Below are 26,608 nucleotides of genomic sequence, written 5' to 3'. Positions count from 1 at the left end.
GGAAAAGAAGACCAAGTCTGGTGTTGGTGGTCTGTGTGTAGTCACAGCCCTGCCCTCGGCCCACCGTGTGGCTTCAGTTTTGCTGTGAGGATTAAATAGCTGTTGGTGCTTAGTAAAATAGCTGACTATTTTACTGACTCTTCTTCCGCTTTTCTTATAATGGAACACAAGGGCCAGCTAGACACACTCTGATGCTGGGAGCCGCCATCTGGTACTTTGTTCACAGACAGCTGGAATGTCAGCTTGGGGGCGCTACAGACTGGGCCAGGGATCTGTGAGAAAGTTTGGGTAAACGGCAGAGAATGCGCTGATAGTGTTGGTGAACAGAGAACGGGTCAGGATGCAGGCCCCATGTGGCGGCTCCTTGTCTGTCAGAACCCTCAGGGGTGGCTTTCACAGAAGACAGGCAAGTTCTGAGACTCACCCTCACCATGTGATAGTGGGTGCTGATTTGGGGTCTGAAACTGCCTCCCTCTGAAATCTCTGGTCCTCATTCTTGTGCTGGGGACTCACTGTCTCCCACTGCGATTAGGGCTTTTGTTAGTCTGAGTGGTTGCTTTACCTTGTGGGACTTCCAGGAGGAGAAGCTAGAGTGTGGGTGGGAGGGAGGTGGATCTTGCCCTATAGTTGGGATGTGGCTTCCAGGAGGTCTTTCTGAACCCAGACATGAGAGGCTAAGCAGATCATTCTTTTCTGGAATCAGCCTAAAACCAGGACCTCTGGTCGGGCCTGAGGAGAAGGGGCAGGGAGACACGCAGAGGTGGGGCTGTGGGTAAGGAGCAGCAGAGTAGCACCACTGTCTGGCATCTTCTGGGGCCAGGGAGCCACTGTCTGCCCTGGGCTGGATCTGTGGTGGCCCCTCTCTCTGTCCCTGCGGTCGTGAGCCTCGAACCTTCCTGCCACTTCCACCCAGTGTGTGGGGACGGCGATGTTGTCCTAAACCAAATCAGGTGACTGGTCAGCCTTCCTGTAGGATCCTGTGGAAAGGAGAGAAGGTGGGGAGCATATGCTGTAACAGAAACTAGTTTGTTAGATGTTTTGTTCACTGTCAAGAAGGGTTATAAATCAGCAGGAGCAAACCTCAAAAGGCGGGCTCAGTGCTGTAGATGGCGTGTTGACTCAGTCTGCTTGGTCTGCTCCATGCAATGCTGCCTGGCCGATTTTCGGGAGACCTCACTTTCATCAGGTCCCTCCCTGCTCCAGAACCTACAATGGCTCTTTCTTGCCCATCTCATCCTAACTTCTAGGGCCAACTTTCAGGGACTTGGGGAGGGCTTCGCCTATCTTCACAGTTTTATTCCCCCAGCCACAGAATTCTTCACTGCCTTCTGGGTTCTAGAGCCAGGGCTTTAAACTTCCTGACAGCCACAGTAAGAAATACTCACCCTTACTATGTGTGGTAAACACTGGTGTTTTCTCTTTTTTTTTTTTTTCAGTCTTTTCTATTTAATTAGAAAAAGTGTGACCCACAAGGTTGATTTCATGATAGATTAATGGATGGTGACCCACAGTTTGAAAAGCAGAGCCAACTTAACACAGTACTAATCACGGAGGCACAAGTGAACATGGAGGAAATGGAAGAACTGATAGAAACTCTCCAGGGACAATTGTGTCAGGAGAAAAAATGGACTCACCAAATCTGATAAAAAGTTGGTCCCAAAATATTCTAGAGCAGTGGCCTCCCCTAATTTTTTTGATTGCACACCCCATCAGTGAAAAATGTTTGCATATAGCCCTAGCTGGTTTGGCTCAGTGGAAACAGCATCAGCTTGTGGACTGAAGGGCCCAGGATTTGATTCCAGTCAAGGGCATGTACATGGGTTGCAGGGCATGTCTGAAGGCAACCAATCAATGTGTTTCTCTCACATCAATGTTTTTTTCTCTCTCTCTCTCACTTCCACTCTCTCTAAAAATCAATGGAAAAATATCCTCAGGTGAGGATTAACAACAACAAAAATATGTTTGAGTGTATAACTCCAATGTATGTTTGGTTATTTTTTAACCTAGCAATGTATTATGTGAGCTTATAAAACATACATTCAAAATATAAATTTTGGAGAAACCAAGATGGCGGCATAGGTAAACACCTGAAATTGCTGCCTCGCACAACCAATTCAAACTACAACTAAAAGACAAAACGGACATCATCCAGAACCACAGGAAGGCTGGCTGTGTGGAAATTCTACAACTAGAAGGAAAGAGAAAAGAACACTGAGACTCAGAGGAGGTGCAGAAGTAAAGTGCAGAGGTACGGAAACACACATGGAAAGGGCTGGCAACTGAGTACGCGGCTGTCTTTTTTCAGTGGGGAGGGAGACACAAGCTCCCGACTGCTCTGAACTCCAGTTCTGTGTGAGACTCTGGGCACCCAGACTCATATGGGGAGAAACTGGACTGTCTGGCATCAGGTGGAACTCAAGGGCGGCTTTCTCTCGGTGGTGCTTGCAGCGATTACCGAGGGACACTGAGACCCGGGGGCCTCTTAGGGCAGGGCTGAGGATCAGCCATAGCTTTTTGTTCCGCCCTATTGATTCCCTGAGACCCCGCCCCACCCACCCAAGCTGTGTGCAGAGGCTTTTGCATATGAATGGCCTAGCCCTTTGCAATCTAAAATTACCTAACAAACTGCAGCTGGGTCAGAAAGCCCCAGAACATCCAAAAGAAGACCCAAGGCCCCACAGCAGCTTACATTGCTTCACAGCTGGGCCACATCTGGGCACCTCCAAACCCCAAACAAAGAAGAGGAATCTGTAGATCTCTCTGTAGCTCCTGCTGGGTGGCCTCAGGCAGAGGCTAAATTTGCACCTCCTTGGAGATCCAAGAGCCAGTGCAACCAGTGGTCAGAGTAGGACCATCCAGATTACAACTCCTCAGATCCATAAAGGACACACTCAAGAGGCAGACTCAGTGAGCACCAAAGCCCCACTGAAGCAAGTCTTGCCCCATAACGGTGTCTCCAGGACAGAAGTTCTCCCATCACAGACACAGCTGATCCTCACAGCCAATTGGCCTGGAGGTCAATTCCTCCCACTGATACCAACAACAATCAAGGCTTAACTACAACAAGACTGTGCACACAGCCCACAAAGGGGTGCACCAAGAGTGTCCACCTCAGGTAATTGGAGAGGCTGAGCCACTGGGCCCTATAGGACACCTAGCACACAAAGCCATTCTATCAACACAGGGAAGCAGCCAAAATGCGGAGACAAAGAAACAGATCACAAACAAAAGAAATGGAGGAAAACAAATGACTGGATATAGAGTTCAAAACCACGGTTATAAGGTTTTTCAAGAATCTTCTAGAAACCTCCAAGAAATTTAGCAAGACCCTCAAGGATATGAAAAAGGACCAACTAGAAATTAAGCATACACTGACTGAAATAAAAAATAATACACAGAGATCCAACAGCAGACTAGAGGATTGCAAGAAACAAGTCAAAGATTTGAAATATGAAGAAGCAAAAAACACCCAACTGGAAAAGCAAAAAGCAAAAAGAATCCAAAAATATGAAGATAGTGTAAGGAGCCTCTGGGACAACTTCAAGTGTACCAACATCCAAATTATGGGGGTGCCAGAAGAAGAGAAAGAGTAAGATACTGAAAACCTATTTGAAGAAATACTGACAGAAAACTTCCCCTGCCTCGTGAAATAAATAGACTCACAAGTCCAGGAAGTGCACAGAACCCCAAACAAAAGGAATCCAAAGAGGACCACACCAAGACACATCATAATTAAAATGCCAAGAGCAAAAGACAAAGAGAGAATTTTAAAAGCAGCAAGAGAAAAACAGTTAGTTACCTACAAGGGAGTACCCATATGATTGTCAGCTGATTTCTCAACAGAAACTATGCAGGCCAGAAGGGAGTGGCAAGAAATATTCAAAGTGATGAACAGCAAGAACCTACAACCAAGATTACTCTACCCAGCAAAGCTATCATTCAGAATTGAAGGTCAGATAAAGAGCTTCACAGATAAGAAAAAGCTAAAGGAGTTCATCACCACCAAACCAGTATTATATGAAATGCTGAAAGGTATTCTTTAAGAAGAGGAAGAAGAAGAAAAAGGTAAAGATAAAAATTATGAACAACAAATACATATCTATCAACAAGTGAATCTAAAAATCAAGTGAATTTAAAAATCTGATGAACAGAATAAACTGGTGAATATAATAGAATCAGGGGCATAGAAAGGGAGTGGGTTGACAATTCTCAGAGGGAAAGGGGTGTGGGAGGTGCGAGAAGAGACTGGACAAAAATCATACACCTATGGATGAGGACAGTGGGGGGCGGTAAGGGCAGAAGGTGGGGTGGGAACCAGGTGGAGGGGACCTATGGGGGGAAAAAGAGGAACACCTGTAATAATCTGAACAATAAAGATTTATTTAAAAAAAAACAAAAGAACCCATAAATTTTAAAAGGATGAGCTAAAGATGAAAGAGACCATATTTCATAATGACATGTTACTCATGATAGCTTCATTTTATTATCAGCAAATATCTGAAGGCAAAATACAGATAGAGGACTCGGTTCATGGTTTCAGCAGCAGTTGTAAATCAGTTTTCAAATTGTTTTGGTAATTTCAGATGTTGTTCTGGTTGACTTCTAGTCAGATTTGGGAAACATTTCTTTATGTCACATCCTCTGCGCTTAACATTGCCCTTTCTTTCCTGTCAAAACCGAAAAGCTCTGCTAACACCTCCTTTGGCTGCTGCCCTCCACCAGAAATGTGGAGGGAGTCATCTTTGACACCTTTCTTTCCCTTGTGCCCTCAACCACTTACTTACCATCTTCTGGTAAATATGGGATCAGCTCTTCCCACATTCTCCTTTGATTGCCAAGTTCCCACCACCTGGGCTCCATCTTCCTCCCAGACATCACAGGAGTTTACAGTCCAGATCCTCTCTCTCTGGATGGCCCCCAGCCCCTTCGCCTGGCTGACTCCTCCTCGCCCCAGCATGAAGGTTACTTCCTTCATTGCCCAGTATACTTTCTGAGGCTCTTTGGATTTTTTTTCATGGCTCTTATCACAATTTCATTTTTATACTTATTATGTTTCAGTTTGTTTAAAGTATATAGCCCTCTAGTATGTAGATTATAAGTTCCTTGAAGGCAGGGACCACACCTGCTCTCTCTGTCTCTCTCTGTCTCTCTCTGTCTCTCTCTCTCTCTGTCTCTCTCTGTCTCTCTCTCTCTCTCTCTCTCTCTCTCTCTCTCTCTCTCTCTCTCTCTGTGTGTGTGTGTGTGATACAGTCTCAAAAAATAATTAATACAACTCTATGAAGTAGTTCCAAATAGTATCTCCATTTTACAGATGAAGAAATTGAAAGACAAAGGGTTAATTGCCAAAAGGTCACCGGGTTAATAAGTGGGGTTGCTGGTGTCAGACCCAGGTCTTTCGATTGCAGTGTGTACACTTATCAGCTGCTCTAAGTTGTTCACTGGTAACCTGCAGAGGCTAAGGGCTGATCTTAAGTCCCACCATCCTTGCTGATGCCCCACCAGCCCTCTATAGTGAGTCTCCTTGTGTTGAACTAGCTTGATTAGTACTCAGGGTCTCCATATAACAACATTTATCCTATGCTGTTCTGAATAACATCATCTTTCCCCCAGATAATTCCAGTCCCTAAATCTCACCTACCTAAGCTATATTGTAAAGTGAGACCCTGCATTGACTCATTCTTCTCTTGAATCCCTTGGCGAGGACCTGGGGACTCCACATACTGAGTAAATAATTACTGATTAGTTGATTGTCATCAGGAGGGTGACAAAGATTTCATCTGACTCCCAAGTTAAATCCTGTCTTTGCACATACATGCTCCCCAGCCAAGAGCAAGACCGGATTCAGAGAAGTTTTAACTGTTTCATTTTGCACTTGTTGGCTTTCTTCCTGGTGGATCTCAACTTCTGGCTGAGACCCAAGAATTTAAGGGTCTTCAGTACCATGAGTAATTTCATGAGTTGCTGATGGCTAATTAGGGGTGATTATGGTTAAGAGGCTCTACTTTCTTACTAACCCTCAGAAAGGATTGGTGGTCACTTTTAAAACCTTGATTATTTTCTCCTGTAAATGGAATTTTCTGGTTCTCATGGCTGTCTTTTCTTAAGTGCTTATAACTTACCTTCCCATCCTCCCTTTCTTGTGAGAAGGAAATGTGAAGTCCTAGGAAGAATTTGGAAACGAGTGATTTTGGAAAACTCTGGCTTTATTACCTGGAAATCTTGCTCATTTGTCTTTCTCTGAAAAGAGGTGTGGGAGGAGAGGAGGCTGGGCCATGATTTTACTTCCCAACTTCCATCACATTTCAACCAAACCTCCCATCCTGGCTTTCTGAGGCTTTTCATAAAGTTTGAAAGTGTTGGATCACTTGAAATGTTTAGAAATTCTGTTTAGTGAAGGATTCTAAATAAAGTAGGGGAGGGAGTGTTAGCTTCCTGATTTTACTATGATAACACATTTTAAGTGTTACTTCACCTCTTCTTGCATGAGTATCATCAGAGCTACTTTTTATTGAGTATAACTCTGTGCCAGGCACTGGGCCAATGTCCACTCACTTAATTGTCACAACTACTTGAAGTATTTTTAGGCAGTATTTTAAAAGTTTTATTGAGTTATAATTCATATACCATACTTCACCAATTTAAAAGTGTATAATTCAGTGGTTTTTAGTATATTCACAGGGCTGTGCAGCCATCACCACAATCTAATATTAAAACACTTTTGTCATCCCAGGAGGAAACATTGTACCCTCCCATGAGCCCCAGCCAACCACCAGATGGTGGCAACCACTAATGTACTTTCTGTCTCTATAGATATGCTTATTCTGGACAATTGTTATGAATGGAATCACACAATATATGATCTTTGTGGCTGGCTTCTTTCATTCAGGATAATATTTTCAAGGTTCATCTTTGTTGGAGCATGTGTCAGTATGTCATTTCTTTGTATTGTTAATATTTTTACCCACTTCTGAGGTTAACTCTGGTCCCAGCCCCACCCTCAACCTCAGCCCCCACCCCTTGTTGTCCACCTCTCACTCAAAGGAAACAGTTACATCCAGGAGCACAAGAAGGGCAGTTGTACATTGGGGAAACCAAAACACAGAGGCAAAATGACTTTCCTGTGGTTAAGTAGCCTTCCATAGATGTGGCTAAATTTCCAATGCAGGTTTGCCTAATGCCAGTTTGGCTATGAGCTTAGAGTCTGTGTTGTCAACTGATGGTTGTTAGTGCTAATCACTGCCAACAGGAATCCCAAATTATGAATGCAACGAAGAAGGAAACTATTTTCAGTACACAACAGCCCCATTGTGATACAATATGGCTGTGAAAACAGCAGGGCTGTGAGGCAGCTCTGGGGCCAGTCCTCTGTCTAGCTAGACATCTGCTCGTCTCCTTCCGGTAAGCTGTGCTCCATTCTGGTCTGCTTTGCAGTGCTCTGCTCTGCTCCACTCTGTTCCAGTGAGACATCTTTGGTGGTTCAGCTCAGCCAGGGAAATGCATTTTTCAGTCTTGGGTGGAAAGGGAAGTGTGCTCCCAGAGCCAGAGGGGAGCTGGCTTATACAGACAGAAGTCCTAGCTCCTGGTCCCTGATTGGTCTGTTCTCATGCAAATGAGGCCTCCAAATCCTCACAGTTTGATTGGTCCAAAGGCTCTGTCCTGCTGATCAGAATAGAGTTTTGCTGGTTTGTTGAAGCTACACATCTCTGATTGAATGGGAAAAGCCTCAGTCCTATTGGTTGAAATTAGAGTCCAGGAATTCTTTCATCAAGGGCTGGCTCAGATGGCAGAAACGCAATGCAGGCTTCTCCATGAAATGCAATTTGCATAAGAGGCTCCTGTGTAGAAATGGCTGCTAGGCTCTGTTTTGTTGTTGTTTGTTTATTTGGTTTTAATTTGAGCCCAGTTAGCCACCGGGAGCTTTTCTTAGTAGGTATCTTCTTTCTCAGGGTCCTCAGAGATCATTGATCGGTATTTATTGGACATCTTGTGTGGATTAGTCACTGTGCTGAATGTCCTGTAAGTTTGGTACCTCATGTTTATACACAATTAGACTTCAACTGGGAAAACTGGTAATCATAACTGGTCAGTGGAATTTGTGTTCTCATGTCTTCCATTGATCACTTCTGGTTTCATTGGCCTACTTTCAGAATTGTAGCCTGAAGAATTTTCCTAAGCACCATGCTAAATATAGCATTGTTGTTCCTTCTATAGGAGTTTGAATACCACTCCCACCTGCAGAAAATTGGCAACATCTCCCAGGAGGCCTTGCTTTTTCCCTGGACCCTGGCATCATGGTTTCCAATTTCATGGGGTTTCTCAGGTAAGTGGAGAACCTTTTAAAAAGAGAGTAAGAAACCAGATCAATTAAGTCAAAATCTGCTCAAAACATCTATGACTTTTACCTGCATTTTTTAAAATCTGATCCTAATATCAACCATCCTAGATAAGTGGGACAAGCACTAGAATCTCTAATTTGCAGAACAGAAACCAGTGCTCAGAGTCCTCAACTGCTGTGCTGCATTCCTTTAGTGCAGAGGCAGAAAAAGGGCTCTGTGCTCAGGAATTGTAGTTCCTGTCATTGAGGTTATTTTCAAACTTTAAGCTAATAGACCCTTTTAAAAATTCTTTAATCAAAACTTTATGTAAAATCCTTTATAATAAAAGCCTAGGTGGTGTCACACCCTCTCACGACACCCTTGTGCGATGTCATCACAAGATGGCCACCTCAAGATGGCCACCACAAAGATGGCTGCCACAAGATGGCCACCACAAAGATGGCCACCACAAGATGGCTGGCAGGGGTGGGCAGTTGGGGGTGAACAGGCCAGCAAGGGAGGGCAGTTGGGGGCAACCAGGCCTGCAGGGGAGGGCAGTTGGGTGGGATCGGGCCGGCAGAGGAGGGCAGTTGGGGCAATTGGGCCAGCAGGAGAGGGCAGTTGGGGGTGACCAGGCCAGCAGGGGAGCCAGCAGGAGAGTGGTTAGGGGCAATAAGGCAGGCAGGCAGGCAGACGAGTGGTTAGGAGCCAGCCATCCAGGATTGTGAGAGGGATGTCTGTTTATTAGGCCTAAACCAGCAGTTGGACAGCCCCTGAGGGGTCCCAGATTGGAGAGGGTGCAGACTGGGCTGAGGGACACTCCCCGTGCACAAATTTCGTGCACTGGGCCTCTAGTCTCAATATATAAAGTAGCCAATGGCACTAGTTCATTAAGATAAATTTATTTTAGTCCTGGTCAGTGTGGCTCATGTAATTGGGTGTCATTCCATACTCCAAAAGGTTGAGGTTTGATTCCTGCTCAGGGCACATACCCAGGTTGCATGTTCCATCCCTGGTCAGGGTACATACAGGAGGCAACAGATAGATGTTTCTCTCTCATATCAATGTTTCTCTCTCTCTCCCTCCCTTCTTCTCTCTCTAAAATCAATGAGAAAACAGATCCTTGGATGAGGATTTAAAAAAAAAGAAAGATAAATTTATTTTCCAGGTTCAACTTTGTAATATTTACACATTATGAGGTCATTGAGTCTGTTTGGGTAAACACCAAAATTTGAACTCAGGATTTATGGCTGATAGCTGGTACATTAGCCTCATCACCTGGTTGATTTTACACTTGTTTTAGCTGCATAGTATTAAGAAAATCTTGATCCGTACAGGTAAATAATTGCAATTAGTAACAGTTTTTTTTTTTTTCCTAAAACTCATCTTGCAATTTTAGGATATTCTTTAGATTAATTGATTCAGAATCTAGAAAGATGGGAAGGAAGAACCTTCCCCAATAACTATACATTATTGTGGAGGGACTACAAAAAAGTACAATGGTTTATAGTATGTTATTATGATGGTGCCACATACGATTTCCCAACCAGTGCTGGAGCTTTTGCCTGGCAGGTGCTCTTAGGCCCAGGCCTGGCATTTAATTGAGTGCAGTAGTGCGAGTGTGTGCGCACTGTAGTCTGTAGTTGCTGTATAATTACATGAACAGACGTGTGCAGGCCTGAAGTTCAAAGACCTCCTGTGCAGAGCTATAACCTTCTTCATCAGTGACATTCACATGTGTGCCAGAAACAGTTAGAGGCCTCTGCAAAATCCAGCCATTAACAGGGCAGCCCAAGGTAATGTTTTATGGTCTCTGCAGGGTTAACATTTGGCATTTAATTTAATTTTGCATATGTGCATTTTTAAGCAATAGTTTAAAAAATAATTTAAAAGATATTTGAAGACATGCACTATACATGCATTTTGTGGAAGCTCCATCACACTGATGTAAAACCACAGGCCACATGGGGACTCGGCCTAGTTGAACACTAGTACCTAAGGGGGCACAGAGAAGTGGATGTCACCGTCACATACTGAACCGGATTGAAAAGAGCAGCAGATGACCAAAGCTGGGTTCACCATGTGGTAAAAAAGTGTAAAATCTGGCTGTTATCAGAAAAGCCCGTAAAAGTACTGAGGACCCTCACAATTGTGGCCACCAGGCTACACAGGAAGGGCTTTACTTGGGACAAATCCCCTTTTGCAAATATTTTTTCTTGATGTCCTAGGATTTTAATTGATAGCCTTGTAAGGATCTGTGGTGTGGAGGCCATCTCCCATCAAGGGGGTCCCGGGCTCACCTCTAAGCTGTGCATTATTTCAGAGAAATCGCCCGCAGACTAGAAATGAGCAGGTGGGAGTACTTGACAGCGTGATGTCAGCTTGCTCTCCTGGTGGCAGGACTCTGGACTTTGGGTCCTGCTAAGGGGTTGTTTGAACAAGGCTGCTCAGCCAGACAGTTCCCCTGAGGACCGGAGGAAAACGGTATGAATTTTGAGGACGGATTCTTTGGGACAGCTCCGCTGGAGCTTCCTATCAGGTCTCCTTCCTAAGCCAGTTACTCAAACTATTTCACATCACAGTCTGTTTCTAGAGCAGTGGTTCTCAACCTGTCTAATGCCGCGACCCTTTAATACAGTTCCTCATGTTGTGGTTACCGTGACCCACAGGTTGAGAACACAGATATTTACATTACGATTCATAACAGTAGCAAAATTACAGTTATGAAGTAGCAACAAAAATAATTTTATGGTTGGGGGTCACCACAACATGAGGAACTGTATTAAAGTGTCGTGGCATTAGAAAGGTTGAGAACCACTGGTCTAGAGCCATGTAAACTGGGATGGACGGTGGGGGGTGGTAGACGGATATCACACAACCCTCCACACCCAACAAAAAACAAACCTAGAGTGTCTTTTGTTTAAATACTTCTCAAAATGTTCTGGGGAAAAGGGCTATGGTTACTTTAAGAGTAAGAGGTCATTGATAAAAATGGTAGATGAAAAACACATATTTAGGCCTTTTTAATATTTATCAAGGCAACCAAATGGGTAAAGATCCATTGGAGAAGCTGGCAGATTTCTCTGCCTACAGGGGAAACAGGTCAAAATTAGAAGTTAGCTGCCAAGAAAATCCCTCAGAGGAAAAAACATTTAAGGGGATTCACAATTCTGATATGTAGAGATTTAGTTTAAAAATCCCTGCTCAGTTTTTGCCAAGTCACAGAATAGCATAAAGTCAGCTTCTTTCTCATTAAAAGAGACAGAGAAGCCCTGAGTACTAATGTAGCAAGAGTATCTCGGCTCACTCAGAGTCCGTAGTAATGAAAAGGAATCACAGTGAAACCCAGTAGCAGAAGAAATGTAAGATTTGAATTTTTAATGGAACTGGTTAGTGGGCTGTCATGAACCGTGGACCAGATCTGGATGCCATGCAAAATGTAGGCTAAGTAAAATCCTTTTGGACCAGAAGTTGGTCAAGGCTAGATTAAGGAATGTTCCTTAATCTGTTCCAAGTTAGAGAGGAAGAGGTACTAAGTGATGAGAAGTGTTTACATTTCTGAAGACATGCTCCAAATTGTGCACCCTTTTCTTTGTCTGCACAGCTACATCCTAGGTGCTTGTCCAGTGACTGAGCTGAAGGAAAGTTTCTCCCCAGAAGCTCCGTGACAGGCGATGACGACTGCCTGCCACGGGCAGCGAGCTGAGTCTGTTAGAGCCGGGGTGCTTGCTCAGGGCCCTTGCCTTACCTGGGGGAGTACTTTAGTGTCATTGATATATTTTATGTTTGAAATGAAAACAAAGAAGAAAACAAAACTATGAAAATGCCAAATGATTGGTTAAATTGTCAGGAAATAAAGTTGATTCAGTGATTCTTATTTTGAATGGTAGTTTTTGAAGAAATGCGGATGTAATTAGAGAGGTTACAGAGTTAGATGGTGATTTTTATAGATTTTATGGAGAGTTCTGGATCATTTTAAGCGTTGTACAGATTGATGGCCTAGGTCAAGTGTCTGGTTTTAGTCTTCTAAAACTTAAAGGCTTTTCTTCTCCTTGATATACATTCCAGTGAGTAATGTTACTGTAATGCCTGTCAGCTACTTTGCTTAGAAATACAACTAAAAGGGATTGAGGAAATGAGAGAGAGAAAGGTGGGTGATGTTCTTCAGGCAACTGAAAAAGATCCTGAATACAGAAAGGAAGAAAGTGGGTAAAGAAAGTGTGAGAAAGAAAATGCCCCAAATAGTGATATTTGAGGTGTGACTCAACAGTGAGAACTGAGATTCCCCTCAGTGGTAAAGAAATCTATATATATATAACCCTAATATGCAAATAGACCATACGGCAGAACAACCGAACAACTGGTTGCTATGACATGTGCTGACCACCAGGGGGCGCACGTAGAACATGGGGGGCGTCGGCAGCAGGTGGCAGAGTGCAGAACAAGGTGAGCGTCGTCGGCTGTGGCGGGATGGTGGAGCAGGTGAGCGGGGGCGCCAGACCAAGGCGGGGTACCGGTCGCTGTCATCGGGGCGAGCCTCTGGTGGTTACTGAAAATTCTTTGCTCCTGCGCACTGCGGTCCTGCCTGGCACTTGCACCTGCTGCTAGTGCCGGTCCCACTCGCACCTGCTGCTGGCACCCGGTGCCGGCCCGATTGCTCAGTGCCGTCAGTGAGTTTGAGCAGCGGCTGCCGGCCCCGATCGCCCCTCAGGGCTACTCCACCTCCCCCTGCTCCTGAGGGGCAATCAGGCCGGCAGCCGCCTCTCGCACCCACTGCTGGCGCCGGCCCCAATGGCTCCATGTCATCAGCAGGTGCGAGCGGGGCCAACGCCGTCAGCACATGGGAGCGGCAGCGGCAGGAGCGGGGCTGCCAGCAGACGGGGGACTGGGGGCTGCAGCGGGAGGGGCCGGGTGGGGGTGCGCAGGATGGGCTGAGACCCACCCCTGTGCCCACCGCAGCCTCACGGCCCACAGTTCCTTTCAAGGTGCATGAATTCATGCACTGGGCCCCTAGTATGTGAGAATTGGGAAGGACCATGGGGTCACTCAGTGTCCTTATGCCGGTGACCAAGGAATGGGGAGAAGGAGGAGAGGAAGGGAACGAAGAAGATGAGAAAGAAGAGGAGGAGGAGGGGCAGAGGGAAGAAAAGGAGGGTCATACATAGTCAGCCTCATGGTGTTAATAGGCAGGGACAGTTGGTGTCGCCCACATCTGAACTGCTGCCCGGTTGATGCTTAATAAATATTTGTTGATTATTGAATGAATAAATTAATAATTATCTTTTATGTAAAAGGAGTAAAATAGAAAAATTTTCTTTCCTGACCAGGATCATTAATTATAAAATAGGTTAAAGCAGAAAATCATACAAATTATACACACACACACCTTTAACAGTTTATTTTTTACTTAAAACACATGTGCATTCACTCACCAGTTTTTTTATGTGAGGCCAAGGACTTTTCTTTGAGCATGAACCCCTGATTGTCTCTCCTGCACAGACCACACCCATAAACGTTATCTAAACACTTGGGCTTCTTTAAATGGAGTGAGAATTTAAAGACATTTGCAAAGCAGTCTGAGTACAGGATTATTCTGGAGTTTTGTTGTTCTTGCCCCTGATCATTTACAGCGGTCTCATCTACACCTAATTTGCCAGTAGTTTTTTTTTCTTGGCTACTTTCCTTTAGTGCATCTTTACAAAGCATGCAGCGTCGTTTTGTAGAAACAACTAACAACTACTCTTAATTTTTGCACTCCATTTCATGGGTCTGTGTGTTATTTGAATATTTTATGTAATCACAAAGCAACTGGCATAAACAGGTATGGGACCATGGTTGACGCTCTATAAACACAAGTCATCTGGTGAGAGCGGACGAACACGAGTGTACCAGCAAGGACCTGCTGGAATGTGTTCTGGAAAGCCCAGTAGGAGCCATCTGAAAGGTAGGCATAGAGGCCAGGAGGAAATAAAATTGTTTTTTGGAAGACTGCCCTGGCAAGCCCCTTCCTATAAAATGATGGCAGGGATTCGGACAGTATTGATTTTTTGTTATGCTTGGCACAGCCCTGGACCTGGACCATGTCCTCATCACTTAATACTTGACTGTGGGATTTGCTAGAACATTCTGTACCAAAAGGGTTCAATGGAGTAAAGGTGTGATCATTGGGTTTCAAGCTACCCATTCCAAGCTACGTATTCAAGTAGATTTATAGACCTCAGTTAACACTGACCTCCTGGGATGAGAACCAATGAGTCCAACTTATAGAAATCCTCCTTTTAGGATTGTGTTCCTTTTCCCAGTTCTTCTATTTTTTATGACAGAATTCTGGATGCACTTAGAAAACACTTAGTTGATGAAAAGTGTCTGTCACAGCAGCACTTTCATTTCTTTAGTGGCCGATACCTCCTCCCTCTTTCTCCCCTCTTCATTCTACCCTGCCATTCTTTGATTCACTTGCTATTTATTATCCCTGAGCGCGGACTCTGCTGAGTGCTCCGCTAGCTGCAAAGATGTATCAGAAATGTTTTCTCGAGAGCAGGGAGATTTACCAAAGAATGTCGTGCCCAGAAAAGCTATGCGGGACTGAACACCTCACTTTTCCAGAGGCCCTGGTCCAGAAAACAGAAATGGCTGCAGGAGTGGGTAAGCTGGAAATAAGCAATAAAAACCAATATGCAGTTAGAATAGGTGTCCCAAAGGCCATGCTTTAAAATTGAAATATTTACCCCACAAAAGCCAGGCAGGTCTTTCTCCAGAGTCTGTATGGTCTTGGTTTGGCTGCAGGTTGGTTGTCTAAAGGATTCCAAGGCCAAGGCCGACCTGAAGGGAGACGATTAGGAGTACACAGGCTCATCCACAGTCCAGGAGGCAATGCTTGACAGCAGGGAGGTAACAGCAGAGGCTCTTAACCTCTCCGCTCCAAGGCCACCACCTTAGGCTGCGCAGATTGGTAGATATGCACACTGGTGACCCATCTAAGAAAGGTTACTTAAGCTCAGCATATGTTGTATGAGAAAGCAGAGGGAATAAATAGAATGATTTTTCTTTCAAGGTTGAAGTTTAAATGGTTAGTTTCAATTGTTTTAAAACTTCTAATGTTCTCTAGTGAGGCTGGATAAATGAGCTTTTATTGCATTCACTCATTTTCTGATTATTTTTGCAAGCAGTGACAGAAAATAAAACAAGATGTGTGAAGCCACAGTCTCCTAAGACTGGGGAAGAAAATTGATGTGATCAAATGCGAATACTGGGTTTGAAGGTGTGTTGTTTCCTAATGAGGCCCCAGAGCACAGTGGTTAAGGGTCCAGGCCAAGGATCTGACTGCTGGCATGGGAATTAGGCTTTTCCCCTTCAGTAAGTGACGTAGCTTCTCTGTGCCTCAATTTCCTCACCTACAAAATGGGTATAATAAAAGTACCTGATGGGATGGTTGTAGATTAAATGAAATAATACTTGTAAGAATTGACATTAATGGTAACCATCAAGTATCATTAACCAATATCATTGCTTTTTTTACTCTTAACTGCTGTCTGAGGAAGGCAGATGATTGAGCTGAGGATGTAAAATGCATGCTTAGCAAACTTTTTTGATCTCCAGAGTGCAGTAGGTACAGATTTCACTTCAGTGTTAAGATTTTGGCTCTCTTTTGTTAAGGTCGGTATAATTTTATTAGTGATCAGGTTGCTCCCCAAATATCTCTTGGGTTGTATTAACTAAAGAAGAAAAGAAGTTAAGATTTTTTCTGTGTTCCTTGTTTTGTGACTTGACATGCTCAAGTGGGATGGAAGGAATTGAGGTGGCATGACCTACCTCATGGGCTGTGGCATGACCCACCCTCCCTGGGGCTGAGGACTGTGGGGTGGGTGTGGGCGGGTGGGCCAAGGCAAATGCAGAAGCCCAGAGCCCCAGTTCCATGATGTAAATCTTGTACCAAATTTCAATGAGAATTATTTTCTACACGAGAAAATGAAATGATGGTGTGTTTAAACTCTAGAACAACACTGGGGAGATGGCATGTCTTTTTTTTTTTTCTTCTTCTTCTTTTCTGATTGGTGTGGAATTCTCCTACAGGGTGAATCAGAAAGTCTTGGTAGGAACGTGGCTTCCCCCACCGCTCTGAGGGAACTGTGATTTGTTTGCCAAAGGCCCTGGTAGCCTTCAGTCTGTCAAAACGTTGCAAGCTGGGAGCAGTTGCCAAAGCAAACTATCAAAGTGAAATAACACACGAGCTGCACACACACACAGACACACACATGCTCTCACATTCCCTGAACATTAATTTCGAATTGGGTCAGGAGGAACAAGGATTTGGGCTAGATTGTTGATGTGTTGAAAAGGTGTGGGCACAGCTACAGACTACCAATTAGATAGGTATGTGTGAGCAGGGTGGGGTATCCCAAAACAGAGTCTATGAACAGGGGTGGGAAACTTATGGCCCTTGGTGGAGTTTCTTCTGGCCCCTAGGGTTATATATTGCTAGAGCTGTTGCTATTGCAGCCAAAGAATAATGTCCCCGTTGAGGGGATTTCTTCTATTCCATTCAGAGCAGAGCCCTTTTAGTAACTAAGATTTTATTCCAGAATGAATTGAATTGGGTACCCCTATGTATTTTAGCCTCACTAGGGTCCAGCTCAGTGAAGAAAAGAAGCATTTGGACATCTAAATACTACTAGTGTTGCATTTTTGTAACAAGCGGCACTAACAAACATTTTGCTGCCATAGCTTGCATCAATCCTATGAGAATGAATTTTGGGGCATCATATAGAAATTCAAAAAATGTAACTGATTTTTATAAGTTTTTCATGAGAGAACTTTTAAAAGTTTCCCAAATTACTTTGGACATTTTTTGATATGGTAATTCACACTATTTCCACTTATCTTGACATTTCAAAGGTTGTCAAGATGATGTAGCATCATTCATTAATTCAATGAATTGAGTTCTTACTATACAGCAGACACTGCTAGATACTGGAGATAAAGTAGAGATGAAACAATTCTCGAATCTCCTGGAGCTCATACTCCAGTGGGCAGAGGTGTACTTTAAGTGAATAAAGTCATTGTCTGTGAGATAGTAAGTGCTGTGGAGACAAATGTTGTCTGGCCTGGGAGAGAAGTGCTGTTTTTTTTTAGGGCCAGGGGGTCTTATCTCCGTAAGACACCTGAAGTGAGGGAACAAACTGCAGGAATATCTGGGAGTACAGTTGACCAGGCAACCTGGAGAGCAGTTCCTCAGAGACGGGGATGAACTTAGACTCTTCCCTCCTCCAGTCTTTCACGCCCTCTCCTGCCTCAAGTGCCCTGAAAGTTTTGGAAGTGCAACCTGGGATGAGCAGTTATGCAAAATTGCTTCTGGTTACATTATAGATGTGTGGCTCTGGTGTCTGCCAAGAACTTTGAGGGCCTGGGGTGTAACACATTTATAGAGCTGCTGCTTGTTGTTTTTGTTTTTTTAACAAAACCACACCACGCTATGTTTTTTTTAAAATGAGTAACAGTGCCAGGATGTGTTACAAATTATTCAGATTTGTAGGCATGGTTCATAATGTGCTTTCTTGCACATTCACTCATTTGAGGTCAGCAGGGCAGGTGATATTATTTCCATTTTACAGATGAGGAAACTGAGGCACAGAGGTGATTTGCTCAAGGTCATGTAATCAAAGCACATAGACTCCTGAGTCATGGTGCACATGTTTCTTGGTTTAGAGCACCAATTGGATCCAGTAAGAATACCATTAGGAAAAGCTGTGTGTGTTTTCTACCTCCATGTGCACACCCACTCCTTTAGACACCCCTGCCCCTTTGCTGGGAGACATCGTGGGCAGGTGCACATCCTTCTTCAGTCCTCATAGACTTGCAGCCTTCCCTTTGGAATGTGTGCGCCTGGAGTACGCTTGGTTCTTGTGCTGGGGCCTCAGCTGCAGCTCGAAGACAACAGCAGGCAGGATGCATTCAACACCTGATTGCATGTCCCTTCACCCTGCTTCCTGCCCGGCACAGCCTCTAACCAGTCTGTCCACATCCATGCTGTGTGGTCTGTTAGGGCTGGGCTCATTTACATACAAAATGGGGATTTGGGTGGAATTTAGGATTCTTAGAGATGGTAGGAGCCTCTTCTAACTCCACAAGCCCTAAGCCCAGATTCAGACAGGTTTCCTTCTTCATCTCCACTTCCACACAGTGTATTTTCTTGGACAAGGCAGTGTTTTTTAGCTCTCAGTTCTGTTGGAGGTCTCAGTAAGGTTGAGGACCGCTGGGTTGCTTGACTTCTGTCCTCAGGGTTAAACTCTAGAAAAGATTCAAGGCAGCTCAGTAGGGCCAAAGGCCTTTTGTAAGGATGCTTAAGACAATGCCGTTGGTTTGAAATCAAGGGACTTTGGGCATTTAACTACTTGACAATACTTGTCTCCTCTGCCTGCCTGCCTGCCTGTGCGGGAGTTTTCACCTCTGTCAGCATCAGCGATCCTCACAGAAGATGAGCACAAGGAGGCACAGACCCAGCTGACCCAGCATCACCCAGATGGGAAGGGTGGAGTTGGGATTCTAGCCACGATGTGTTTGAACCCAAAGCTCACGCTCTCCCAGCACACCCGCTGTCTCAGGGCCAGCTGGCTCCTATTTCTGCACCTTTCCTTTATTCGATGACAAGCCGTAATCGGGGCTGGTGACAGTGGGGCTTAACACAACTAATCCCTCCCAGGGGAAGCATGTGACACCAAGGACCAAGGACTGGCAAGGAAAAGGCTCCAAGGACAGCCTGGGTGTGGGAGAGGCACTCCCCTGGCCCGGCTCTGGAGCCCAGACCCACAGCTCTGGAAGCACCCAGCGTGCACGAGCACTTACTGTGTCAGACATGGCATGTTATCACACTCAGTCCTCCTCCACCCGTGGGGCCAGCTTCCATGCTATCCCCGTCCTACAAGGACGAAGAAGAGGCTCAAAGAGGTTAAGTGACCTAGAAACCCTGCTGGTATGTGGTATTGCTGCGTTTGATCCCAGATCTGTCCGGTGCCACAGCCCTGCCCACAGTCGCTGCCTCCCCTCCCGTGGGCTGCCCTTTGCCTCTTCACTGGGTTACATCCCAGACCCTGCGTTGGCCTGGTGTCTCCCTTCCAATGATGAGACGGAAAAGCTGCCTTCTGCTGGTGTTGCTGCCTGGAACGTGCTCACAGGCCTGCCTGTGCTGTTTTTCCTTCTAGAGTCCTGGGTTACCTGCTGCTGTTTGGATTTCAGCTCATCTGCTCACATCCTTCCACTGAACACAGAAAGGTAAGCCATGGCCATTCAGAGGCTTTTCTTCTCTGCACAGGGGGCTGGTGTCGCTCCAGTCACCACCCTGAGTTTTGTTCTATTTGCAGGTGAGTCACCGCTGGTTTTGCAAGGAAGCACCATTTATAGGATGCTCACCAGCCCTCCGAACCCCCCTCAGTCCTTGGAGCTTAAAAATGAAGCTCCAAGTCTCTGATCAGAGGGTGGTGCTGGCTTTGCAGCCCGTGCCTCTTAGAATGGGGCAGTTGAGAGAGGGCAGTGAGAAGACTACATACCTGAGAATGGTGGGGCACCAGCATGGAGCTTTGCCCTCTAGGGCAGCGTCGCCAACCGGTGGTCCACGGACCACTGGTGTCCGTGAGGTTCGAAAGGTTGGCGACCGCTGCTTTAAGGGCACCTCCAGGGGCAAGGGGTGTGGATGATTAGAGAGACGGCTGTAGCTATAGCTGTGGCTGTGACTGTGGCTGTGGCTATAGAAAAGGACCCCTAATAGGGAGCCATGATTTTTGATAGAGGACACAGCCACTGCCAGCCAGCAGCCAGGCAGGGAGAGGGCAGGGAAATTGGGACCTGGCCCTCTCTCTCCTCCTCCCCTCTTTCTCCTGTGGTGACTCCCTTTAGCTGAACCCAACCCCCAAAACAGAAGACAAAAAGCCCTGATGCAGTCCTTGAAGGCCAGCTTCCTGGGCCACAGAGCTGGGTGGAGAAGGGTCACAGCGCATCTGGAGGGACAAACAGACAGTGTCCAGCACACTTCCCTCCAGGCTCTGCATGTTTCATAGTAAATGAACTATTCACTGTTGCCTAAACTAGCTGGCTGCAGATGTGTGATGGATGTTTCCTTGGAGGTAGATGCACGATATGACTCTGAGAGGGTCCGTGGATTTCCTTTCTGCTGCCTCACGTCTGACTGTAACAAAACACCGACACTTCTGAGCTGTGTATATGTGTGTGACTGAGTTGGTTGGAATCTTTCCTGAGATGGGGTTTTCACAGCGGAACTCCAGGAGAGAAGGGGATGGAGAAAAGGGTGTGTACAGGTTTGCCTAGATGGGACCCTTCTTGGGAGAGTTCTTAATATTCTTGTCTGATTAGTCTCATTCCTTTTAGGTTTGTGCATTATGTTCTAGCTTTGTTTTTCTAGGCTAGATATAAGCCTATATTGTATTGTATGCCCCACTCAGATGTCAGCTCCATGAAAGTGGGATCTGCCCTACCTTGTTTACTGTCATATTCCCAGCTCCTGGAATATTATAGTTGCTCAATAAAATACTTGTTGATTGATTGAATGAATGGAAAACCTGGCCAAGGTCTAAACATCATGTTGGAAATGTACACACAACCCCACCCCCACCCCCATGGGCCTTTGGGTGGTGACTATGTCATGGGAGCAAATGGAACTAGCATCCTTATTAGAATCATGAGCTAGCTTGCTCTGCCATGAGAGGAGACAGTGAGAAGTCTGCACCCCAGAAGAAGGCACCACTCTGGCACCCTGATCACTGACTCCCAGCCCCAAGAACTGTGAGAAATGCATTGTGTTGTTTATAAGCACCCAATCTACGGTACTTGTTTTCAGAACTGGAAATGATAGAGACTGGAAGAGCTTTGAGGTTGCATACCAGAAAAGCTCGCCTGGCCATGAGTGGACTTTTAAGGGCAACTCCAATGAGAGCTCAGAACGAAGAGCAGACTGTAGAGAAAGCCCCAGTCTTCTTAGACAGTACTTGCGTCATCCAAACAGACTGTGGGTGCAGAATGAAAGGTGTCATTCTGATGACGTCTCAGATGGAAATGAGCAACATGTTATTGGAAACGGGAGGAAAGGCCATGCTTGTCATAAAGTGGCAAAGAGCTTGTCTGAACTGTGTTCGTGTTTTGTGGGAGGTAGAACTTGTAAGTGATGAAATTAGGGATTTAGCTGAAGCAATTTCTAATGGAAGTGTTGAAACAGTGGCCTCGTTTCTCTTGACTGCTTGTAGTAAAATATGAGAAGAGAGAAGTGACTTAAAGATGGAATTGTTCATTGGAGAGTAAGCAGAACATAGGACTTAATGATTTGGAGAATTCTCAGTTTATTCATATTGAAAAGAATGAGAAAGCCTGTTCAGGAAAGGACGCTAAGGGTGTTGCTGAGAGACCATTTGATAAGGAGAAGAGTAAGCCATCTTGACAGAAGCCAGGAGCTGTTGTCCAAGAAAATGGGAAAATGCAAAGGAGGGGCTGCTGATGTCTTCTGGACCTGGCTCATCTCTGCACCACCTCCCTTGGTGGGCTCCTCTCCCTGCACTCGGGTGCTGAGCAACCGGGCTGTCCCAGGTGCTGTTCCAGTGGCTGGATGAAGTGGTCTCAGGACCCCAATCCTGGAGAGCCGCAGTGGGTAGAGGGCTGCTCAAAGCTGTCAGGGCAGGACAGTCTGGAGCCTTGGGGCCCCAACCTCTGTCCAGCAAAGCTGCAGGCTGGACCACTGCCCTGGTGGCCTGGATGGCACAGCATCACCCAAAGAGGATTATTCTTGAGCTTTAAAGTCTAATGGAATTTGCCCTGTTGGGTTTTAAACTTGCTTATAACCTCTCTTTCCTTTCTACTTCCCTCTTTCTCCCATTTGGATGGGAATGTCCTGTGCCTGTTCACCAGTGTATTTTGGAAGCATGTAACATATTTGATCTCACAGGTTCTAAGCTGGAGAGCAGTTTGCCACAGGATGAACCATACCTTCAGTTTTATCCATACTCATTTAGGTTATATTTAGATGAGACTTTGGACCTAGACTTCATTTATTATTTATTTATTCATTTAATTCTTTATTGTTTAAAGTATTACATATGTCTCCTTTCCCCCACATTGACCTCTCCCCGGCCACTCCCACCCCCCAGCACATGCCCTCACCCCCCTACTCTCTGTGTCCATTGGTTATGCTTATATGCATGCATACAAGTCCTTTGGTTGATCTCTTTTTACCCCTGCCCCCCTCCCCTCCCTTCCCTCTGAGGTTTGATGGTCTGTTGGATGCTTCTCTGTCTCTGGATCTATTTTTGTTCATCAGTTTATGTTGTTGATTATATTCCACGAATGAGTGAGATCATGTGATATTTATCTTTCTCTGACTGGCTTATTTCGCTTAGCATAATGCTCTCCATGCCCATCCATGTTGTTGCAAATGATAAGAGCTCTTTCTTTTTTACAGCAGTGTAGTATTCCATTGTGTAGATGTACCACAGTTTTTTAATCCACTCATCTGCTGATCGGCACTTAGGCTGTTTCCAAATCTTAGCTATGGTAAATTGTGCTGCTATGAACATAGGGGTGCATATATCCTTTCTGATTGGTGTTTCTAGTTTCTTAGGATATATTCCTCGAAGTGGGATCACTAAGTCAAATGGGAATTCCATTTTTAGTTTTTTGAGGAAACTCCATACTGTTCTCCACAGTGGCTGCACCAGTCTGCATTCCCACCAGCAGTGCACAAGGGTTCCTTTTTCTCCGAATCTTTCCCAGCAGTTGGAGGGGTGACTGTAGAGGTCTGTAGGGGGTCCTCCTCAAGGATATAGCTTAGTACTGATTAGCACACATATGTGAGGAAATAGCTGAGACCAGCGAAGAATCCTCCTAAAGAACTAAAGGAAACAGTAACTCCTTTTCCACCAGTCAGACTTTAAAAACTCACAATCCAGGAGCCTTTGGAGAGAATACTGAGGAAAATGTCACCTTGTTACTGGGGGAATAATGGACCCTAAACTGTGCATTGTTTTGAACCTAACTAACAAATCCTAAAAGTCCTACTGGAAAAGATCCAGCTCTTGCTAAATAACTTAACTATCCTAGCCCAAAGCTCAGGAATATAGGAGTATAAAAATATCCAGAATCTAAAAAGGTAAAATTCACCATGTCTGATATTTAGTTAAAAATTACCAGGCATGTGCAGAAACAGAAAAATATTTGCATTATTCTTCACAATGGAGAGAATTATCAATTGATTGACACCAACACAGAACTGACACAGATTTAGAATTTGAAAATTAAGATATTAAATGTTATTAAAACAGTATTCCATATACTCAAAATATTAGAGGAATAGAAAATGTTAAAAAAAACCTCATCAAACTTCTCAATATGAAAATGACAAGGTTTGAAATGAAAAATACACTAGGACTGAATAATTGCAGATTAGACAGTGCAGAAGAAGAGATAAGTGAACTTGAAGATTTAACATTAGAAACTTTCAAAAATGAAACACAGAATGAAAAAAAATATTTTTAAAAGATGAACAGAACATCAGTGAGCTCTGGGACCACTGCAAGTGTTAACTTGAGTACCAAAAGCAAAGAAATGGGAAGGGGGCGTTCCATAAAATATATATTTAAAATATTGTTAAAAATGTTACTAATTTCATGAAATTATAAACCCAAGAATGTCAATAAACTCCAACCACTAAAAATATGAATAAAAAGACACTTAGTCACACCTTAATCAAATTGCTGAAAGCTAGTGATAAAGAGAAAAAAATTTTAAAAGTTTCTAGAAAAAAATACATGTTACATACACAAAAACACAGATAAGGATGACAGCACATTACCTCTTATTACTTATGCAAGTGAAGCAATATCCTCAAAATACTGAAGGAATGAAACTGTCAACCTAGAATTCTATGCCCAGAAAAATATCTTTTAAAAATAAAAATAAACGAAAGATATTTTAAGATATACAAATGCTGTATTATATGTGTACCATAAGAACTGTTAAGGGAGTTCTTTAGGAAGAAGGAAATGATATTAGATGGAAATGTGGGTCTAGAAAAAGGATGAAATGCACCAGAAATAATAACTATGGGTAAATATGTAAGGTTTAAAAAATTGAATCTCTTTTAAAGACTGACTCTTTAAAATAAACGTAGTAATAATGTATTGTGAGGTTTATAACACATGTATAAATAAACAGTATGATCAAAATGGGATTAAGTTAGAAATCAATAACAGAGAGATAACTGGAAAATTCCCAAATATTTGGAAATGAAATAACACACTGCTAAATAATCCATGCGTCAAAGAAGAAATGAAAGGGAAATTACTGACCTAACTGAAGTTGAAAACACAAAATATCAGAAATTGTGGGATGTTGCTAAAACACCACTTAGTGGGAAATTTATATAACTAAATACCTATAAAGACAAAACAACTCTCAAATCAATGATGTCAGCTTCTACCATAAGCAACTAGGAAATGAAGAGCAATTAGATTCAAAGTAAGAAGAAAGGAAATAAGAAAGATCAAAGCAGAAATCTGTAAAATAGAAAAAAATAACTATAGAGAAAACCATTTAAATCATAAGATAGTTCTTTGATATTAATAAAATGAATAAATCTTGAACCAGAGAGATCAGGATAAAAAATAAAAAAAGAGTGAAGACACAAATTATAATTAGCATGAGACAGCGTGGTGACCACTACACATTCTGTAGATATTAACTGCATAGTATGGAAATATTATTAAAACCTTTATAAACTCAACAACTTAGCTAAAAATGACAAGTTATTTGAAAGCTATAAACCATCAAAGCTCACTCAAGAAGAAGTAGATAATCAGAATATTTCTATATTTATTTTAAAAAATGGAATTTGTAGTTAAAAGGCTTCCTGCCAAGATAGCTCCAGATCCTGATGGCTTCCCTGGTGAATTCTTACAAACATTTGAGGAAGAAATAATACTAATTTTATACAAATTCTTCCAGACAATTGAAGAGGAAGCAAACTTTCCAACTCATTCTATGAGACCAGTATGACATATCAAAGCCAAATCCTATATAATAAAAGGCCAGCAACCATAAGTATAATGACCAGAACGACCGCTCAACCAGTTGCTATGAGGTGGGGGTGCTGGCGAGGGAAACCAGGTGGTTGGTGGTGGAGGCGGGGTGGGACCCGGGACTGGCAAGGGGAACCGGCTGGCTGGCAGGGGCAGTGAGGTGGGACTGGGGACTGGCAAGTGGGCAGATGATGGGCCTGATCGCAGGCTAGGTCTAGGGACCCTACTCGTGCACGATTTCATGCGCTGGGCCTCTAGTAAAGATATAATAAGATAGGAAAACTCATAGGTGATTACCCATCATAAACATAGATACAAAAGTTCTATATAAAAATTTAGCAAATTAAATCCAATATTATAGGAAGTGGTAATATATCATATAAAAGTGGGCTTTATTCCAGAAATAAAGGTTGGTTTAACATTTAAAAATGAATCAGTCAATTTCATCTTAACAACTTAAAAAAGAAAACCATATGATCATATCATTAAATACAGAAAAGTTTTGACGAAATCTGACTTTCATTCCTAATACAACATCTTAGCAAAGCAGGAAAAAAAAATACCCAAGACCTATAGCTAATCATACTTTATGTTTACCTATAAAGGTTGGTTTAACATTTAAAAATGAATCAGTCAATTTCATCTTAACAACTTAAAAAAGAAAACCATATGATCATATCATTAAATACAGAAAAGTTTTGACGTTTACCTTCTAAGACCAGGAAAAGAAGTGGTGTTTACCTTCTAAGACCAGGAAAAGAAGTGGTGTCTTTTCTCATCACTTATCATTCTGCACTAGTAGCTCTGCGCATGATTCTGTGTGCCAGTAGCTCGCCAGTAGCTCGCTGCCGCCCTCCAGTAGCTCTCCACCTGCTGTCCCATCCTCCTGTAGCTCCCTCTGCCCCCCACCCCCCCATAGCTTGCTGCCCTGCCCCCTCCTGTAGCTCTCCACCGCCCGCTTGTAGTCAGTAACTTGCTGCCCCCCTCCTGTAGCTCTCTGCCTGCTGCCCCATTCTCCTGTAGCTCCCTCTGCCCCCCGGCCCCCATAGCTTGCTGCCCTGCCCCCTCCTGTAGCTCTCCGCCGCCCACTTGTAGCTCGCTGCCCCACTCTCCTGCTGATCCGTGATCCAGTCATGACGTGGTTGGTCGTTATGTTTCACTGTGTAACGACCATTTGCATATTACATCTTTATTACATAGGATAGTCCTGGAAGTTCTAAACAG

General features: G+C 44.0%; 1 protein-coding gene across 1 annotated transcript in view; it reads left to right on the top strand.

Moving 5' to 3' along the window:
• THSD4 (thrombospondin type 1 domain containing 4) overlaps positions 1–26,608 on the top strand; it is a 764,623-nt gene that overhangs the window by 18,479 nt on the left and 719,536 nt on the right. The window contains exons 2-3 of the mRNA XM_054725222.1: positions 8,212–8,320; positions 19,514–19,583. Of these exons, the coding sequence (XP_054581197.1) occupies positions 8,292–8,320; positions 19,514–19,583 (99 nt within the window). The 5' untranslated portion in view covers positions 8,212–8,291. The remainder of the gene's footprint in view (positions 1–8,211; positions 8,321–19,513; positions 19,584–26,608) is intronic.

This window comes from Eptesicus fuscus, chromosome 2, assembly GCF_027574615.1.
Source record: "Eptesicus fuscus isolate TK198812 chromosome 2, DD_ASM_mEF_20220401, whole genome shotgun sequence".
NCBI lineage: Eukaryota > Metazoa > Chordata > Mammalia > Chiroptera > Vespertilionidae > Eptesicus > Eptesicus fuscus.
The sequence above is the reverse complement of the archived record's forward strand: the minus strand, read 5'-3'. Positions and strand labels throughout refer to the sequence as shown.